Source organism: Rutidosis leptorrhynchoides, chromosome 4 (genome assembly GCF_046630445.1).
Source record: "Rutidosis leptorrhynchoides isolate AG116_Rl617_1_P2 chromosome 4, CSIRO_AGI_Rlap_v1, whole genome shotgun sequence".
Taxonomy (NCBI): Eukaryota; Viridiplantae; Streptophyta; class Magnoliopsida; order Asterales; family Asteraceae; genus Rutidosis; species Rutidosis leptorrhynchoides.
This window is the reverse complement of record NC_092336.1, coordinates 137,233,029-137,252,874: the sequence shown is the minus strand read 5'-3', so window position 1 is coordinate 137,252,874 and position 19,846 is coordinate 137,233,029. Positions and strand designations below refer to the sequence as shown.

The 19,846-nt window shown below is 31.6% G+C and overlaps 3 protein-coding genes across 3 annotated transcripts; 1 reads left to right on the top strand and 2 right to left on the bottom strand.

Moving 5' to 3' along the window:
- Positions 1-1,366: 1,366 nt before the first annotated feature.
- Positions 1,367-3,960, top strand: LOC139840309 (caltractin-like). Its single transcript, XM_071830574.1, has 7 exons — positions 1,367-1,496; positions 2,124-2,241; positions 2,328-2,364; positions 2,734-2,761; positions 3,237-3,389; positions 3,482-3,584; positions 3,725-3,960. The coding sequence occupies exons 1-7, from the start codon at positions 1,494-1,496 to the stop codon at positions 3,787-3,789; spliced, it is 507 nt and encodes a 168-aa protein (XP_071686675.1). The 5' UTR covers positions 1,367-1,493; the 3' UTR covers positions 3,790-3,960.
- A 3,083-nt stretch (positions 3,961-7,043) lies between these two features.
- LOC139841049 (F-box/kelch-repeat protein At3g06240-like) lies at positions 7,044-8,075 on the bottom strand. Its single transcript, XM_071831284.1, has one exon. It carries the CDS (start codon positions 8,073-8,075, stop codon positions 7,044-7,046), a length of 1,032 nt encoding a protein of 343 aa, XP_071687385.1.
- Positions 8,076-13,635: 5,560 nt separating this feature from the next.
- On the bottom strand, positions 13,636-17,029 carry LOC139845340 (receptor-like protein kinase HERK 1). The gene has a single exon (XM_071835593.1). The coding sequence runs from the start codon at positions 16,369-16,371 to the stop codon at positions 13,846-13,848; it is 2,526 nt and encodes an 841-aa protein (XP_071691694.1). The 5' UTR covers positions 16,372-17,029; the 3' UTR covers positions 13,636-13,845.
- Between the last annotated feature and the right edge of the window lie 2,817 nt (positions 17,030-19,846).

Genomic DNA, 19,846 nt, shown 5'->3' with positions numbered 1-19,846 from the left:
CACTATGCCCCAAGCATGGAAGAGTGAAAAGATGTATAATGATTAATCTAATAAAAACCGACTTAACAAGTGTTAACCTTTCACAGAACGCTACACTTCCTCTTGTTTGAATCTATTTTATTTGAGGTATGATGAAAAACTTGTAATAACCACATGTCACGGTTGATAAATAAGGATTAAGGAATACTAAATTGACATACTTGACATAAAATTATTATTTTTTTACGATTGAATTCGCATATACAAACTCAAAGTTAATGAGTTCCGTTTATACCAATCGATTAAAAGCCCTTTTATTTTATATAGAGAAATACTAATGTAACTAGTGAAATGACCCGTGGAATCACGGGTTTATGTAAACGAAAATACACTAAAAAAACTTGGTGTATTTTGAATAATAATAATAATAATAATAATAATAATAATAATAATAATAATAATAATAATAATAATAATAATAATAATAATAATAATAATATTATTATTATTATTATTATTATTATTATTATGGGATGTTTTGTAAAAGATTGTACTATTTGTTTTAAAGTTTATACATATGGTTATGCATGTGTTTTATCATAAGGTTATACATAATGTCTCAAATATTGTACATATGGTAATAAGATGTTTTTTCATAAAGTTTTACATTATGTTTCATATATTATACAATTAACATGCTATTTTTTTTATTAAATACAATTAATTATTTTAATGACATTATCATGGAGATTTAAAATTTTCTCTTTTATTTTAGAATTTTTTTAAGCTTAAATAAGATTTATTTATGACATTATCATTTTAGAGATATAAATTAAACGTACAACACACGACGTATCAAACTTTTGATAAATATTCTCATATGAAAATTTAAAAGACAATTGTTAAACATAGCTAAAAATTAATGACTTTAATAGCACTTACATTAAAAATATAAAATCATCATACTACACAATAGTAAGCTTCTTTTAATATTTTCAAAGAAAAATTAGTAGATTTTTTTAAGCTTATGGAGTGTAAGTCTCGTTATAAAATTAAATTTTAATATTTTAAGAAAAAAATGATAGATTTAAAAGCTTGTTTTTTCAATTATGTTAATAATCATTTCCTAAATTGTTTTATTTATTTATATAAATTATTAAAATATTAATAACATCACCATGACTATTATGAAGATGACATGTGTCAAATGATGGTTTAAAATAAAGTTAGAATCACACCATCATTTTAGCAATTTAATAGAAAGTATAGATAGATGATTAATATCATAATCAGAGATTTTGACCTAATAATATGTGACTAACCCATCAACTATGTGTCAATAAAGTTTAAAGGGGGTATAAGTGATACTTTATAAATAGTTGAAGGGCCCTTTGTAACTTATTTATACATGTGTTAGTGTGACCCAATTCAAGATCTTCCAATTTCTTTGTTCAAGGCGTATACGTAAAAAGGAGCTGGGTTGTTTAACGATTGATCCAAGGATTTAAGTGAAAATGGTGAGTTTTTATTTTCATTATTTCATACCAACTGCTTTAATAATCTTTTAGTTTTCCCCTTAATCTTATAGTTCCGATTTCATGTGATCGTATGAAATTAAACTACTTTATGCTCAATTTCTTTTTTTATGATTGATCAACAAATTTGTAACGGGTATTGAGGTATACAGAATTTTTGAATTTGAGGGATTAGGTCAGTTAGATAGATGCGTTGAATTAGCGGTGTCTGATAATTTAGCAAACGTAAAGTTTTGAAATTGGAGGTTTAGGGTTTGTTGATTACAGTAAAGTAATTAACTTATGTTATTCTGATCATAAATTTGAACATTATATGAATATTTTGTTTTGCATAACAATTGAAAATAGGTAATAAAGATGGCAATTGTTTCTAGTTATCTTCATTTAAACACACAGCTTCATATTATTGGCCCTACCCTAAATTAATTGTTATACTATTGATGCACATGAGAATGAAATGTGTGATTATGTGGCTATGCTTGTATATATTTCATGTAGTCTTAGATATATCTGGTATATATCTTGTTCCATTTTCACTTCGTATAATTTTTTTTTTTTTTTTTTTTTTTTTTTTTTTTTTTTTTTTTTTTGCGGTTGGGTTTTGTTCAGGGCGTTTATGGAGAAGCATCGAGGAGAGAGAAACCTAGAGGACGTCATCAAGGGTTAACTCCGCAGAAAAGGCAAGAGATCAAAGAAGCGTTTGAGCTATTTGATACTGATGGCTCTGGTAAGTCTATATAATCCACATATCATTTTTATATTGTTGAAGAATATATGATTTAACGTGTGTGGTATGTGCTCTTTCTATTATAGGCACCATTGATGCCAAGGAGTTGAATGTTGCAATGAGGTATGAGCTTTCTATAACCGTATAACTAGAGCTGGTAAAATGGGTAATTTTGTGTACATGTTGAAATGGGTTGGATTGGGCTAGTATGTTGGTAAAAACTGATTGTAAATACTATAATATTGCATAATGGAACTGTTTTTCAAACAAATCGATGTTAAATGTTGTGTGAAGTATGAAGTGAATGTATAATTGAGGTAATTTTGAACCCGTTCAACCCTGTTTGGCAAGTTTTCCTTTAGCTATATGCTGCCTCTTGGAGGTGTAACATAAGTGACATTAGTAAATGGGTAAAAATTGTCACATCCACATACCTAAATTGTCTTGACATATTGCATTATGCAAACAATAACATCTTTAATTTCATTTCAGGGCTCTTGGTTTTGAAATGACAGAGGAGGTAACTTCTGAATCTCATGATTTTTCTTTTGTATAACGTTAGTTGTTTCAGTTACTTATATGATTCTTATTAGTCTTATTATTCACTCTTGATTAACAAATTTGTGCCTAAATTCATATATAAACGCCTGAGTATTTAATCTGTTTCGGTTATGGCAGACTGGCAGTTTTAGTCAAAAACTATCTGGGTTACAAGTACCAAAAAAATTTCATTTTAAGATATTTACTGTTTTAACTTTTACATAACTAGGGTCATTTTTGTCATTTTAAATTTTCTAGCATGTTGTGGTCGGAATTGGCTAAATGAAACCAGAGTGATACTTTTAGTTCTTTTTTATCTTCAAATTTTGGGCCGGCCTTATGTAACCTTGTCAATATTTTGGGTGTCATATGCTGATATGCATACATTTTTCTAATTTTCTCTCAACTTGTCATTTTGTACACGTGTAAATGTATCTCATTTTTTTGTTTTTCAGCAAATTAATCAAATGATTGCGGATGTAGACAAAGATGGCAGCGGTGCCATTGATTTCGATGAATTTGTGTACATGATGACTGCCAAAATCGGTGAGAGGGACAGCAAACAAGAGCTTACAAAAGCTTTCAACATCATTGATCATGATAAAAATGTAACCTTTTTTTTATTACTATTAATCAGACTTATTATCATATTACATTATTCGAAATCGGAAATTATAAACATCTCTGTGGTGAAAAACAGGGGAAGATATCTGTTTCAGATATCAAGAGTATTGCTAAGGAGTTGGGTGAACATTTTACCGATAAAGAGATCAGCGAGATGGTGGAGGAAGCAGATCGTGATCGTGAGTCCATCTAATTCTTTTTTATCACTTCATCTTATTAATTCGTTTAACATATATTTATTCTTATTATTGGCGTATCATTTGGTTAATTAATTATTGTTAAAAGGTTTTATGTATGTGTTTGTGTCTGCGTTGTTTAGGTGATGGAGAAGTTAGTGCAGAAGAGTTTATGAGAATGATGAAGAAAACTTCGTATGGATATTAGGTGGACCTGAAGGAGTTGGCTTTTTATGTGATGTGTACAAACTCAATATACTAGTATTAGTCCGCGATTAAATCGTTTATTTACTAAATGACTGATTATATGTTTATTCTTCTTGTTTCTGTACTATCTGTATGACTGTGATCTTTTGTATGTGATGTCGTGATGATGCAAGTATTATTGTTGATAGTTACTTTCGGTAATTGATTTGTGTTAGATGTTAGTAGGATTCCTTGAGTTTGTTCACATCAAGCAAATTAGTAAACGTGCAACGTCGGATCAAACCAGTCCTAGCAATGGCTGCAGTTGATGTGTGCAAACTGCAAATGTATGCAAGCGTGTTATGTTGACCATAGGTGTAAACAAGCAGAGGTTTCTTTGAGTATAGGCAAGATAGGCAATCGGCTAGGGCTCAAAAATTTAGAAGGGCCTAAAATTTTGAATATGTAAATATTTTTTTCAATATTTTTATTTAAATCAAATAAAAAATTGTCAATTAAAGTTCAAATACATTATTTTTAATAGTTAAATATAATGTAAGTAAATAAATAAATAAATTGGAATATTATTTTTTTATGCGTAATAAAAAATTTAACGTATTTGTGAGCCCATTTTTATTTTTGTCTAGAGCCTTTGAATTGTTGAGACGACCCTATAAACAAGTCAAGTTGAGCTCGAGTTACAACTCTTTAAAAGCTCGACTCAAGCTCCAGGTGATGCCCACAAATTCTTTTTTTTTTTTCAAAGTAGGTTATATACCAGATATATGGTTTTGATTTTAAACAAATAAATAATGAATTAATATTTTAAAAGTGAAGTTTTCTGATAATAGCCGGTTGTCATTAAGTAATTTGAAGAGAATAACTAGCCACTTTCTTAATTAACTATCCTCAACCATTGCAAGATAACCTAGTGATTGGGGCCCTCAGTTTCCTGCAAGAGATTTCAAGTTCGAGATCTGTTTAGGACAAATATATTGTGGTGGTCAGGGAAGGGTTGGAAACAGTCAGTAAATAATCCTGCTGGTCAGGAAAAACCTTCTACCTTTCTTTATCCAAAACCAACCATATCTACAAATACCTTTTCATAATTTTACTTTTTAAAGATTAGAAAAATCTTTTGAATCATCGTTTTACAATATTTTGTAGAAACAGTATTTTGCAAATAAAAAGAAATACAGTAATAATTTTTATAAACAAATGAGTAGATTGTATGCTAAGATAACCAAATATTCAAAATGCATATGGCATTTTATTAATCATATTTACTTCACGTTCTTTTTGTTGACTTTTATATTTGAAAAAGTCATCCTAGTTAATGGAGATGTTCAAGAAGCTACCCATTATTGGCAAAAGAGATCATATTTTTATTTTTATTAAAACTAAGTTTAAGAAATATTAGAATAGAGTTTACATCTTGTAGTTGACTAACGGAATCTAACGGCAGTTACAATTGACTAACAATTGACTGTCATCAAAACACACCTATATACTCCTACTTCAAATCTTCAAACTCAATACAAATTTATCAATGACAGACACCAAACTCTGGTCATTAATCTCCGCCACCGCAGTCACCGGCACTATCGTCACCTTCAAATCAACTCCACAATACGCAAACAACTTCATATTTTCCATCAACTACATATTCTCATTCACCATTGCCTTCCACTTGATCATATTCTTCTCAAACTCACAAAAACTTAAAAACATATTCTCGTTTAATGGATCAGCAATGAAATGGGCTTTCAGGATAACGGCTATGAGAGGGGTTTACGTGCTATATATAGTCCCCGAACATTCGGTTATGGGTTTAGTGTTTGTGATGTGTGTTTGGGTTGATGTGGTTGCTATTACTGGGATCATTAGGCCTTCGGTTGACTTGTGGATTAGTAATGCGGTGTTTATGGTGGTTGTTAGTCGAAGTATTGATTTGTTCGGGTTCTCAGCTCGTTATTGGTTCGTTATGTTGTTGTGTGTTCCATTGTTGTATATTCAAATTCGAGTTAATGGTTATACGAATCAAGATCAAAAGGAAAAAGATGGATGATGTTTGTATAGTTCATTTTTAATGTCACTTTCTGAATATCAAAAGTTACATATATAACCCTAATGTGTAGAGATGTTACGAAGTGTGTACTTTTACTTTGATTAAGTGACAGAAAGGTCCTTGTATTATCGGTGTACCAATTTTAACTTCGATGAATTGATTTTTGATTTTACGATACGCTAACTCAACTTAACTCGAGATAACTCAGAGAACACACAACTTATTGTTTCTGTTATTATTCGTCTTCTAGATTCCACTTTCGTCGCAGATCTCATGAAACACAAATATATCAGAAGGTAAAACCAGACTCTCAATGTACTCAATGTGATATTAATCGGTCGGTCTCAGATAATCAAATTCATTCATTAACATATACGTTTTACATGAATTTTCGAGAATGTCTTAGAAAACAATGTCATTGCAGTAGGCACCAACAAAAAGAATTGTTCCACATTCTATTATAGAAAGAGGTTGCAAGTACCGGCCGTATATATCTGATGCCTAATTCGAATGTATGTGTTTTACCCCATCCATATACCTTATAACCCACATCTCGAATTCAATACCACTATACCTCTCGTTTTTTTTTTTTTTTTTTTTTTTTTTTTTTTTTTTTTTTGTTGACAATTTGCCCTATATAAAACATAAAATTCAAGTTGAGTAACTTATCAATATAATTATTACCATAGGTCAATTAGATCTACATTATAATATTTATAAGTTAAGTAACTTAATCAAATTTATGAGTCAACTAGATTGATTTGAGTTTTAAACGTTGTGTTGTAACTCATGTAGTCAGTAGTTCTTAGTGTGAGGTCAGGTGCAACATTGTACACAAGGTTGTCTCTCACCCCTTGAATTCAACCCAAAGGTGCCTTCCGCACATTACGTTGCGAGGGCTGGTGATTTTTCCGCCTATGCCCTCGGATTTTACATATGTCAAGTAATTCATATATTGTAAGTTCCGTATTCAAATTAATAGTTAAATAATTTGATTAACAATTTCACAAAATAAAAATAATTCATCTGCTATTATCATACATTCATACTCATCAAAATATAGAAAAACACTCAAATCAAAATATAGAAAAACAAAAATATTGTAAGAATAGTATCTTAAACTAGGCAACTTTCTTGTTTACCTCAATGATGCAGGCTTTGAGACCTTAAAGTTCAAGATAAAATAACTTTCTTGATTATTTTTTCAGTTAAACACATATTTCTGAAGGTGAAATCAGAGTCTCCACATACTCCACGCAATTAATCCGTCTCCAATAATCCTCTAACTTCTTCCCCAACGACACGTTTAAACTTCTATATGATTTATTGAGAATGTCATATAAAATAAGTTGATCATAGTAATCACCCAAAAGAATTTGTCCGCTATCCATTATCGAAAGAGGTTTACAGTAGAAGCGGTATAAACCATTAATGTCTTTTGGACGAGGTATTTCGAAGGTGAATGTTTTAGCCCATCCGTATTCTTTCATAACCCACATCTCCAACTCATTACATTCAAACCTCCGGTTAAGCAAACAAAGACATCCATCTATAGTACCTAAAACAGTATTGTCTCTTGTCTCAAATGGCACAACTCTATTCCAAAACATCATATTTTTAAGATTCAGTACGTGTAAGACGTCGGTTTCATAGTTGATCCAATGTAGAAATCCATTTAAAAACGTACCCACTTTATCTAAAAAACGAGTGTTCCTTTGGTATGGTACTAATATGTTCCACGAAGTATTCTTTTTTATACTAAAAACTTGACAAATATGATCATGTTTAAGCGTAACAATCTTTAGGTCATCCGGGGTTGCACCGTACCCGAATCCATATCCATATGGGATCTGTCGAACATTATTATCCGGTGGAGGATTAAGTTTCTTGTACTCGTATGTTAACGGGTTGTACAGGATTAAACTTCTAATATCTTCTAAACTTAAAACGACAATCCCATTGAATGCTCCAATAGCGTAAACTCGTTCATATTGGCCCCAATCACATACGTCTTCAGTAGGACAACAACTATTGACTATGGAATTAGACGCGGCGTCAATGAGATGTAAAGATTTGTCTATGGGCAGAGCGAAGAGTTTGGGTGATCTAAACTTCATGATGTAAGGATATTTAATCAAACGGTTCCAATGTTTCGATACGCATTGGAACCGTACTAAGGATCTTGTCGGAAGATGAACAAGTATTCTGAGAACAATATCATCGTGAAAAAAGACAGCCATATTGATGGATTTAGAGATTAGAGATCGTTTAATTAGTTTGAGAGTACGTAGAGATTGAAGATCGTTCAATTAGTTTGAGGGTATGATGGCTTTGGTCGATTAAAAAGAATTTGTATCTATATATACATACAGTATGATGAATATATTTAAATTTAATAAAAGGAAAGTGTTATTATAGGGTTAGCATAGCTCAAAAAGTATTCTACATTAACTAGGATTCTATAGTTTAGGGGCCAAGGTATGCTTTCTAAATTAGCTACGGAATATAATTTTCAAATTTAAATTCAAAATAAATAAATTAATATATAAATTGATTTAATACAGTTTTTCGATAATAGTAGTTGATTGTAATGACGTGTAATTTTATGTTAATGTTATTCTTGTATTTTTCTTAAATAATATGCAAGTTTTAAACAAAATTATCAGGTTGGTTTATGATATTTACATCTTTATGCAGTTAGTCCCAACGCTAATAATCGTCAGTAAAATTACGTTGAGTTTCCACACATGCGTAGCATGTGTGGGTATTATTTTCATTTTTACCCTCTCCTTCCATTTATCCTTTATATCTTTCACTTACAACCAGAAATGAATCGGGCAGGGTTTTGGGCGGGTATAGGTAATCCCGAACCCGAATCTGATTAAGAAACTTCGTCTCAAAATTGGCCCATACCTGACGAGTGAACGAGTCCACATTTAGGAACTCACTAGCGGGCAAACAGGTATTCCTACGGATGTTCGGTCCCAATTTACATCCAAACTAGCGAGTAAACAGATATCCTCAAGGAATATTATCAACAAATATACATATATTATAAAATGATATGTGTATCATATATTATTGAATTTTAAGCGCAGTTATATAAATTCGGGTCTATTTACGGCTATACGGGTCGGGTAATCGAGTTTATACCTAAAACCATCCTCTTACCCGACCCTAGATCCGTGGACCCCCGAACACGACCTAATTATATCGAGTTTCAGATTTCCCATCGAGTACGGGTATTTTTGTTATCCCCATCAACATTAAAGTGATAATCAAACACACATAAAGACACGATACTTTTTACGTGAAAAACACCTCAAAACGAGAGTTAAACCACGGGACCCATAGGTCACTTAAAATCAACTATCACCAACAAGAGAGCAATACAATAGTTTTTTAGATACACTATAGAAATCATCATATTCTTGAACACAACAATCAACAAGTATATGAAAACTATCTAAAGGCAAAAGCGGAATAACATCACCCAAAACTCATGTTGTTTGACCGGATGTAACTTGAGCTAAACATCTCTTGAGACGAATTCTAACGGTTGAAAATCTTGACCCACTTGTCAAGAAAACACTGTCCAAAAATAGTGAAGAATCAAGTTATAATTGAAAATTTTAATTGTTTTAAATTATCCTTTATCTTATCTTGTACCCTTGGGGCACAAGCTAGCCAAACTCATCTAGAGACAAAACAATCACAAACCAATAAAGCAAAGTAATGCATCAAAATTATGTGGAAAACAATTACTAACCAGTAAACCAACTGAAACAGGTAGCAACTTTCGATCTAACCAACATGAAAGAGGCCAGTATCACAAGTACGAAGTGATTCAACAATCTCAGCAGCAAAAATGAAACAACAATAACCCAGCAACAAAGAGCCAACTGCACCCAGTTTGCCGTCCACAGTGTCATACTCCAAGGGACTGTCATAATCGAAGGTTGTGAATGACACCGGAAACAAAAATCGTTAATTAAGTGAAAAATGTTTCGTTTAAGCATTTTACCAAACACCTAGTGAGCATGAACACTGAATAGCCTGTGAATGCTGTTATGTGAATCGGCATCTAACGACTTTGGGTGTAACAAAAATTGATGAAATGGGATTACTGATAGGAAGATATGGAAGTTTTAACTGATTCAACAAGTAGACAAATTTTACCACCGAATAAAATTATAAGAACATAAACGACAAACATGAAATTTCTTATCTTTATAAAAGAATGTTGTTGAATTTGCTTTAACTTTGATACGGTTTTAATTTTTATTTTGATACATATACAAATCGAAATTTATACATCCTATTCGAACATAAAATAAAATTAACCTTCATTGATAGATGAAAGATTGCTAAAATGATAAACAACGAACGAGAGGGCTCGAAAAGGACAAACCAACCTAGGCTAACCTAAGTAAAACGCTAACTCAAGTCTAGCTCAACGATGCCATAAACCAAAATACACAAACTAACCTATCATATTACAAGAGCCCAAAACAGCAAGACAATCAAAATGTCAAGAACAAAAAAACATCAACCACATTAACTAAAGCGTACACATCAAATTGACTTTTCATAACTAGATGGGTCAAGATTGACTCCTATAAATTTCAACTGATATCATGCAATTAAACTATGCAACATTTAGTTATGGATGCTTATCGTTCATTAAAGTTCACTAAATAGTAAAAAAAACATGCTTAAAAGCGCACAACACACATAAACTAATTTTCATTCAAACTAATAGAAATATGACCAAAAAGAACAAAAACAATTACATGTCATGAACTACAACTGTTGTGTGTCCTGTTCTGCCTTATACAAATTATTCGCCATAATCAGTTCTGCAGTATTTATCCCATCATATTCTTATTATCTTATTAGATTAAAAAAAAATAAAAAAATTTTGAGAGGTTTCCTCTAGAATGTAAATTTATCTAACAACCCTTCTACTATAATCACTTTATTACAACTAACTATATGATAATAAGGAGTAATTATTATGATTATAAAGAGTAATTCTTAATCTTGAACATTAAAAGAATCACTTCAAAAAAGCAGTAAGAAAATTTGGGCCTCCAATCTCACAGAACATGAACTATTATAAAGAAGTGTATAAACAAACATAATATGACTTTTCAAAGTCAACACTATTAACCTTTTATTATAAAAATTTGATACAAGTTAATAACATAAACAAACATCTTTTTAGTACTTGCAACTTTGCAAGTTACAACTGCAGCTAAACCACTTCAATATTCAATATAATCTAACCAATGACAGTGTTCAAACTTCAAACTAGTTGTCGGACCTCAAAATTTTATATGATCCCACTTCTATTTTACTTTTTTATTACAGGACTCTTTGAAACAGAAGTACTAAAATTACACCGTAAAAAACGAGATCAAACGACAAACGTATAACGTACAAACAACAGACGAAAACTACAAAAGGCATACAAATCGAATTTGGGTGGAAAATTAGATAAAACCTCATACTTTAAGGAAAATTAGTTTTTAAATTCTAAAAACTAATACCAAAGGGCCATTGGCTTAGCGGTATCCAGGTGACTCTTTCGGCCTATAGGTTGGGAGTTCGAGTCCCAGGGTGGACATGTATATATTCGTGTTTAAATTCGTATATGGGTGTGTGTGTTTGCCTTTCAAAAAAAAAAAAAAAAATCTAAAAAATAATACCGTATCAAAGAGCTTACCTTTAGTTGAAATAGACATAAAACATTAAACATGATCATTTAACATCGCAAGTACATAAAAAAAAAAAAAAAAAAAAAAAAAACCTATAAAATATTGGATTAGGTTCTTAATTTATCAATAAGAAAAATATAAAAAAGGCCCAACCTTTAAACCAACCATCTCTATGCACCAAACCAAAACATCAAATTTGGATGCAACAAGTCAACATTATACATCACTCTTTTGTTTTTAAAGGCAATATATTATTAATATTAATATTAATACTACTACTATATTACTATAAATACATATAAATGTATATACATGTTACAATTGGAGATATTTCTATAGACTACGAAATTCTGCACGAATCACACAATTAGACACCAGGACTTGAAAACTGACTTGCAACCAAGCAGGGAAAGTTTGGACCACAATGTTGAAACCATGTTACCTATTGGAGATATCGAGCAGCAGTTGCAATAGAAAGTTAACAGCTCGAAAAGATTATTTGGATAGTAAGAATAACTCAACCGAGGGTGGTATGAGCAACGATTCTCAGTAGCTTCTGCTGAGAGTTGTATGTTAGCCACGTCTTTAGCCGATTCTCACTCTATTTGACAAATGAGCATCAAAGAAGAGAGGGTTTGTGAGCCAAATAAGCCAATCGAGGGAAGCTTTTTTCGATCTATTATAGATCTACTCGAAACTTCTTAGTTGTATTTCGTTGACGAGCACGGCATGAGTTGATTTACTTTTACCAAATAAACTTGCGTTTCAATTTTTCCAAATTAGATAAACTGTTGTCCACTCTACCGCTTGCCATATATATTTTACCGAACGTGGAAGAGCAGTGGCGTCTTTGGACATAGACAAGATAGGCGATCGCCTAGGGCCCTAAATTCGATCGCCTAGGGCCCTAAATTTTTTAAGGGCCCAAAATTTTTAATGTATGTATGTATGTATGTATGTATGTATGTATGTATGTATGTATGTATGTATGTATGTATGTATGTATGTATGTATGTATATATATATATATATATATATATATATATATATATATATATATATATATATATATATATATATATATATAGTAAGGTAAATAAAAATAATGTGTTCAATAAATTTAATAAAAAAAAATAGTAAGTTAACATATGAGTGTTGGTCTATATAATTTTAGAGCCTCTTTTTTTTCCCCTCTTTTCAAGCTCAGTTCTCAAGCTCACACATTTTTACTCATGTTTATAGGATTTCTGTGTACAAGGGCTCACTTTTATTTTCGCCTTGGGCCTTCGAATTGTTGAAACGGCCTTGTGGAAGAGAATATTTTGGTTAACAGTAGAACTGATTATAATTTCATGATAATGCTGTAGTAAAAAAAAATTAGGAGTAATATTTTGGTGTAAACATTGAAGTGGAAGCCAAATTTAATGTGCCCTTTTTACATCAAACTTCAATGCAACTTTTAACTCACATATTGGAGATATCATAGTGAATTTAAGCATAATTCATAATTCATATGTACATAATATACATATACATATACAATATCATTACAACTATCAAAAGCAATACCATAAATCATTAAATAAAAATATCAACTTACAGTTTCATACAGAAAAACCCAAGTTAAAGAAGCTACCTTTAGTGAACCTAAACATACAACAAATCATTACAATCACTTATCATTAAGGTTCATACACAAAAAAACCCCTTTATATATCATACTGAAGACAACCAAATTAAATAAATACCCAACATAAAAAACATACCTTTAGAAGATTTGGAGACACTTTCTTTTCAGATTTTGAGATTACCTTTAGCTTTTGCAGATGACTGATTAAACTGAACCCTAACGTCACAGATTTTGTATCAGAACACACAAAAAAGCAATATCAACATGAACTGCCTGAGATGAATTCATTGCAACTTACACAATAACATAAAAAAAGCTAAAGATCTTAATTAACACATGTACAGTCACATACAAACAATTGAATAATGGACCAAACATCCAAAGACAAAACAGAGCACCCAATCTGCAGTGAACAACAAAAGACTTTAACACAAATATTTGCAAAGAAGATTCATCAACTGAAACACACAAATCATGTGTCCATACTTTCATGGTTTAGAAAACTCAGCAACACATAAACATATCAAATAATCAAATAAGTTACTCATTACATCATTTATCAAAACATAAATTACTGAAAATTATTAATGAACTACTTATAAAACACCATCTTCTTCACTCCTCTATATCAAATCCAACAAATAATCCCGCTTCATTTCTTCATCTACCTTCTGATTTCACCAACTGTGAAAAAACCTTACTCATCGAAACACCCGAAATATCATCACTGCTCGACATTTCAAATTGACCAATATTCGTGCTCGTATTATCATCACCATCATGACTAAAATCATGAATCTGTGGAGACAATTCACCGATAACATTCGTACTATTTTCATCCGGGTCATTTTGTAAAACCGCTTCTTGAAGTTGAAGAACATATTCAAGATTCCACAAAACGTCACCCATCGAAGGCCGATCAACACCAAAATCAGACAAACATTTTTCAGCAGTTTCACCAAACTTCCTTAACGAATCGGGTCGAATCTTTCCCTTTAAAGTAACATCAATAATTTGCTCCAATTGACCCTTTTTCTGCCAGATCATCGCCCATTCGGCCAAATTGACCCGTTCTCTGGGTAAAGACGGGTCAATCACAGGTCTCGCACATAAAACTTCAAACAAAACAACCCCGAACGAGTACACATCTGATTTTTCAGTTAACTGTTGTCGTCTAAAGTACTCGGGATCCAAATACCCAAAACTACCTTTAACCGCAGTACTCACATGGGTCTGGTCAATTTCGGGCCCCGTTTTCGACAGCCCAAAATCAGCAACTTTAGCCATTAGATTCTCATCAAGTAAAATGTTAGCCGACTTCACATCACGATGAATAACAGCTTTTGAATAGCCCGTGTGAAGATAATGGAGCCCGCGGGCCGCACCAATACAAATTTCAAGACGTTGTTTCCAACTCATACTAGGGAAACTTGACCCGTATAGATGACTTTTCAAAGTCCCGTTTTCCATGTACTCGTATATCAAAATCATTTCGCTCTTTTCATCACAATAACCGATTAACGACACTAAATGACGATGACGAAATTGTGAAAGCATCTCGATTTCGGTTTGAAACTCGGCTAAACCTTGTTGGGATTTCGGGTTACCTCGTTTTACCGCCACTTTCGTACCGTCGCTTAAAACGCCTTTATAAACTTTACCAAAACCGCCAATTCCAATCACCCAACTTTCATCAAAGTTATTTGTAGCTTCTTGAATAGCGGCAAACGGACACCGATAATTGAAATTTGAGCCCGCGCTAATTGTTGTTCCATTTGAACATTTGCTTCCCATTGTTTGTGAAAGCCCGTTAGTCGATAACGGAATCCAAATCTTTGATTGATTAAGTCGTTCTTGTTTTCGACGTCTATACACACAAACGAAAACAAGAGCCAATAACAAAGCAACAAGTACACCAACTACTACACCAATAATCACACCTACTTTGCTTTTCGAGCTTTTGGACCCGGGCCCGTTGGGCCCGTTCTTACCCGAAAGAGACCCGTCTGAGTTACTCATCTTCATAATCTCGACACCGTTCAAAATAGCATTTGGGTAAACATCTTTTACACCAGATGACGGCCCAATGCTAATACGAATTTGGTTGTTGTTAATCGACGGTGTAACAAAATCCGAGTAATAAGCAATTGCTATTAACCCCCCGACTTTAGTTGACAGATCAAAATCGTTTAAAACATTCGAATCTTGAATGTAAACATTGAAGTAAAGATTATTCGGGGATTTACTCACAATATCACAAAAATGAAGCCGAATAAAGTACTGAAAACCCGGGTCAACTGAAAACTCCCAAGTCACATTAAAGTTACTTTTCGGGTCGTTTTCAGACGCCATGCGCGCTGCTGTACCGTAAACGCTACGTGGAGCATCGTCCTGTGTAGCACCACCGTCAGGGTATATAACCGCCGGAACATTTGACACGTTCGATTCAAGATTCGGGTTTTTCACATAACTTGAATCGGGAACCCAAGTCCTCCATAACGAATCGTTTCTTGATGTAACCATTGGACCGCCCATATTGACCCTGGCCATTGTTTCCATGGCCTGGGTCAACAGGCCCTTGAAATTTGAAGGAGGGGTAATAGTACTCGCGTCATCTGAGATTAACGGATCAGGGACCGACGCAACTTCTATTGCGTTCAAGAACGCAAACGAAGTCCCGGTAGGTGTAAAAGTGATTTCAAGATCACCAGATGTAATATTTACCGAATATTCCTTGATTGTGCCATTTTTAGTAGTGAAATCACTTAATAAGGAATGATCTCGAGTTGAAACGGAGAAAGCAGCAGTGGTTAAGACATAATTACTTGCCGAAAACGGAAAGAAAAAAAGTCGGATCCAGTGACGACCTGCTTGATTGATTTTGAAAGTATATGTAGCTGGTTGTGAAAAGATTCTTGCTGTTTTATAAAGTTGTGAATATTCTGATGATGGGATTGAATTTGAAGATGTATCAACTAAAATAGCTTGTTGGGCTGTAAGATAACTTGAACCTAAGCTATCAGATACAAATACTCTATTACCAACTGTTGTATTGGTTGGAGATCCACAATCAATTGAGTATTTATCAGCAGGAACAAATTGGGCATAACAAGAGAATGATGATGATAAACATATCAAGAACACAATCCAGATGCAAAATGACTTAAATCCCCTAAAACCCATCATAATTAGAGCAAGATTTCAATTGGGTTTTCAATAAAACTCAATAAAGTTGTGAACTTTAAAGTATTGAGACAAGATCAATAGCAATAAGAGATCAAACAATCTGATATACAATTACTGAACACGAAATGAAGAAAAAAATTCAATAAACTTACAAACTCTAGGGTTCTTGAGCTTAAAATAGTAGCAATAAGAGATCTAAACAAATACCCAATAAAGTTGTGAACTTTCGGGTTCTTGAGCTCAGATCAGTAGTAATAAGCATGAATTATTGAATACCCATAAGAGATTTCAAACAAACGGGTAGCAATAAAAGATCTAAAGATTATTATAAAAATAGAATGAAAAAATAACACCTGCCAGATCAAGAACAGCAAATTTGATGAATTGATTGAATATTTAGTTGATGGGTTGAGGAAAACAGAAGAGAACAGAGAGGATATTAATCCAGCCAGGCCGGTTTGAACTGGACGGCTAACATAAGATGGTGACAGATTGATAGATTCTTTGGGGTTAACAAATGATTTAATAATAATTAACTAAAATAAAAATAATACTGCTGCCATTTGAAGTTAAGGTCAAAGTATAAAATGGTAAGAAAGTTTTGTTATTTTGGCAAAAGATTTTGAGAAATTTGATTTAGTTGATGAAAGAAGATAAGTGTGAAAGTGAGAGAGAAATAAAGACCATTTCACAATTTCAGTGAATGCCTTCAATCATGGAATTACTCAAATTAGTACAATAAAAATTTTCATTTTGCTCCCTCGAGTTTGTAGTTTTTCAATATAGCTCCTTATAATATATGAGAAGTTTTTTGACGGATGCTACAGTATTATATACTCATATACTCCGCATGTATTTTTACGATTGTCAGGAAATCAACTGTCTTGAAACCAAAATATACAAATACATCTAAATAGTTAAAGGATTAAATTTATGCACAAATAGTTGTACATTATGGTAATATTTATAGGGAATGGGTGGTTATCATATAAATACAAAAGATATTTGCATTCCTAAATTTCTTAAAGATAGCATAATGGATATCTTTTAATAACTCCATAAAATAAATAAATAATGTTATATGTGTGTGGATGGGATAAAATTAAGAATTAAAGTCAAGTGGAGGTGAAGTAGATATGGATATTATAGCGATGCATTTGAAAGAGTTTGATATGTTTTATGAAGAAAGATGGCAAGAAGATTAATACAAGCTTTGATAATGAAAGTGACACAACATTGGATTTAAGCAGACAGATCACATTTAAACTATGGAGAGACAACCCCTCTTGTGATAAATCTCTATCTTATGATAATTGTTAAAGTAGTATTCTTTTTTTTTTTTCTTTTTCTTTTTTTTTAAGGTAAGTTGTCGTCATCAATCAAAGGAGATTTAACGAGCGATCATTTGCCAAGTAGGCACGCACTTTTGAAAGGAAATCCGAATCGCATTGCTAGAACACGATTCTTAAACCATCCCGAATTAGTATTCAACTCTCTTCGCCTCATAATAACTGTTTCATATTGACTTTTAAAACATTTTTTTTTTCAATTTTGACTTTAAATATTTTCATTTATTTTAAATAATATTGAAAAAGGCCATATCATAATTTTTTTTTTTTTGAAAGGCCATATAATAAATTGAGTTTTGAATGTGTTTTCACTGATATAATTTTAATCAAGTATCACATAATATAAACAAAATCAATTGAATTTAAAGTTATAAAAAGAATATACATAAAAATCTATACTTCTATACTTCTATACTATATATAATAACAAAACCTAAATTAGCTCATTTTAAAAAGCCTAAACTAATCTTAGTCACCCATTAAATTAATCATCAATGATCTACACCCTTAATTTTTTCTTAATCTAGCTTATGAGCTCATATTCCTAACTTTGAATTGTTTGATTACCAAAACACCCTTCAAAACCATATTAAAATCATTTGTATGCATTTCAAAATTCAAAAATCCTTAATCACATTAATTGCCTTACTAAAAATTGAGCCTAAAAGTCAATGGTGTATGTATTAAATAGGATAAAAATTAACCAAATTAAATGCAGATTTAACACTTTCAACTCAATTAGTTGACTGAGATACAAAATTTTAGAGTTTCAACCTAATACAAAATCAAGTTTATCTTCACATTCAAAGTTTAACAAAAAAAAATTCAAAATTTAGGGTTCAATCAGAATACGCTCTCCAGGTATTTTTGATCATACACTCTCTCTGATTCATGGCTTCCATCGGTTCACTAACTTCGCAAACATTCAAGATCATATGTGGTATTTCAATTCACAATTTGATCAGTTCATCAATCTATCGTCTCTAACGAATGTAACACAAAAGAAAAGAGGGTGATTACGGGTTCAAGCATATCAATCCATTCTTAAATCCTCGCTCAAAATTAGTTAAAATTAGGGCTCTTTCAAAAGATTCGTTCACATTTTTAGATCGGTTGTTGTAATATGGTTTCGGCATCGGTAATAATATAAACCATCCGGCAATCGTATTCAACACCAACGATATAATCAAATCGATTTCTTCAATTCGATTAGGGTTCTTTAGTGTTGTTCCTATTCTACATCATTAATACCAGGTATGTCAATTGTGACGACCCGAAAAATTTTGACTAATTTTAAACCAAACTCCCGATACGATATTATATTTTTGACACGATAAGAAAAGTCTGTTAGGTTGAGTCTCAAAAATTTTGAACTGTTTACATGAATTCATTTGACCTTCGACTGTTCCCGACGATTCACGAACAATTATTTGTAAATAAATATGTATATATAGGTATATATAATATTAATTAGAGATATTAAATAAAGTATTATATGATTTGATGATTTGAATTAATAATTAAATTGTTAGTTAATATATATTTATGCAAATATAATGTAATTCGAAAATAAATGGTTTTGAATTCATTTAGGAAACAATAATAACACTCGTTTATCATTCAAATGGTTATTTAAACAAACTTAGATGATTTTAAAATAAACGGTGATCCGAAAATGTGTTATATAAATTATAGGCTTATTAAAAATATATTTAGGAACTAATTGTTAAATTTGAACATTTTTCATATTTTACCTTAAATCGAGCATGGACAGTGATGTAATTTTTATTTAATAATTAATAACCAAATTTTACACCATAATGACTGAAATAAATAAATATAATTATCATAAAAATTTGGAATTTATCTGAGTACTTTTTATCCACCACTGATTTAACAACGGAGTACGATTTAGCAGTCCGAGAAAACTGTCGGTAGATTATGCTAATTCTAATTCACACGCTTATTATTATTATTATTATTATTATTATTATTATTATTATTATTATTATTATTATTAATTATTATATATTATTATTATTATATTATATCTTTCCATTATCAAATGACTATCCGTGAATTGAATTATCAAAACGAATATTACTGTGTTACTATTTCCTTTTGTT

Coding starts and splice junctions, on each gene's coding strand:
- LOC139840309 (XM_071830574.1), top strand. Junction 2,242..2,327: donor ATTTGATACTGATGGCTCTG/GTAAGTCTATAT, acceptor TTTCTATTATAG/GCACCATTGATGCCAAGGAG. Junction 2,365..2,733: donor GAGTTGAATGTTGCAATGAG/GTATGAGCTTTC, acceptor ATTTCATTTCAG/GGCTCTTGGTTTTGAAATGA.
- LOC139841049 (XM_071831284.1), bottom strand. CDS start 8,075: ATGGCTGTCTTTTTTCACGATGATATTGTTCTCAGAATACTTGTTCAT.
- LOC139845340 (XM_071835593.1), bottom strand. CDS start 16,371: ATGATGGGTTTTAGGGGATTTAAGTCATTTTGCATCTGGATTGTGTTC.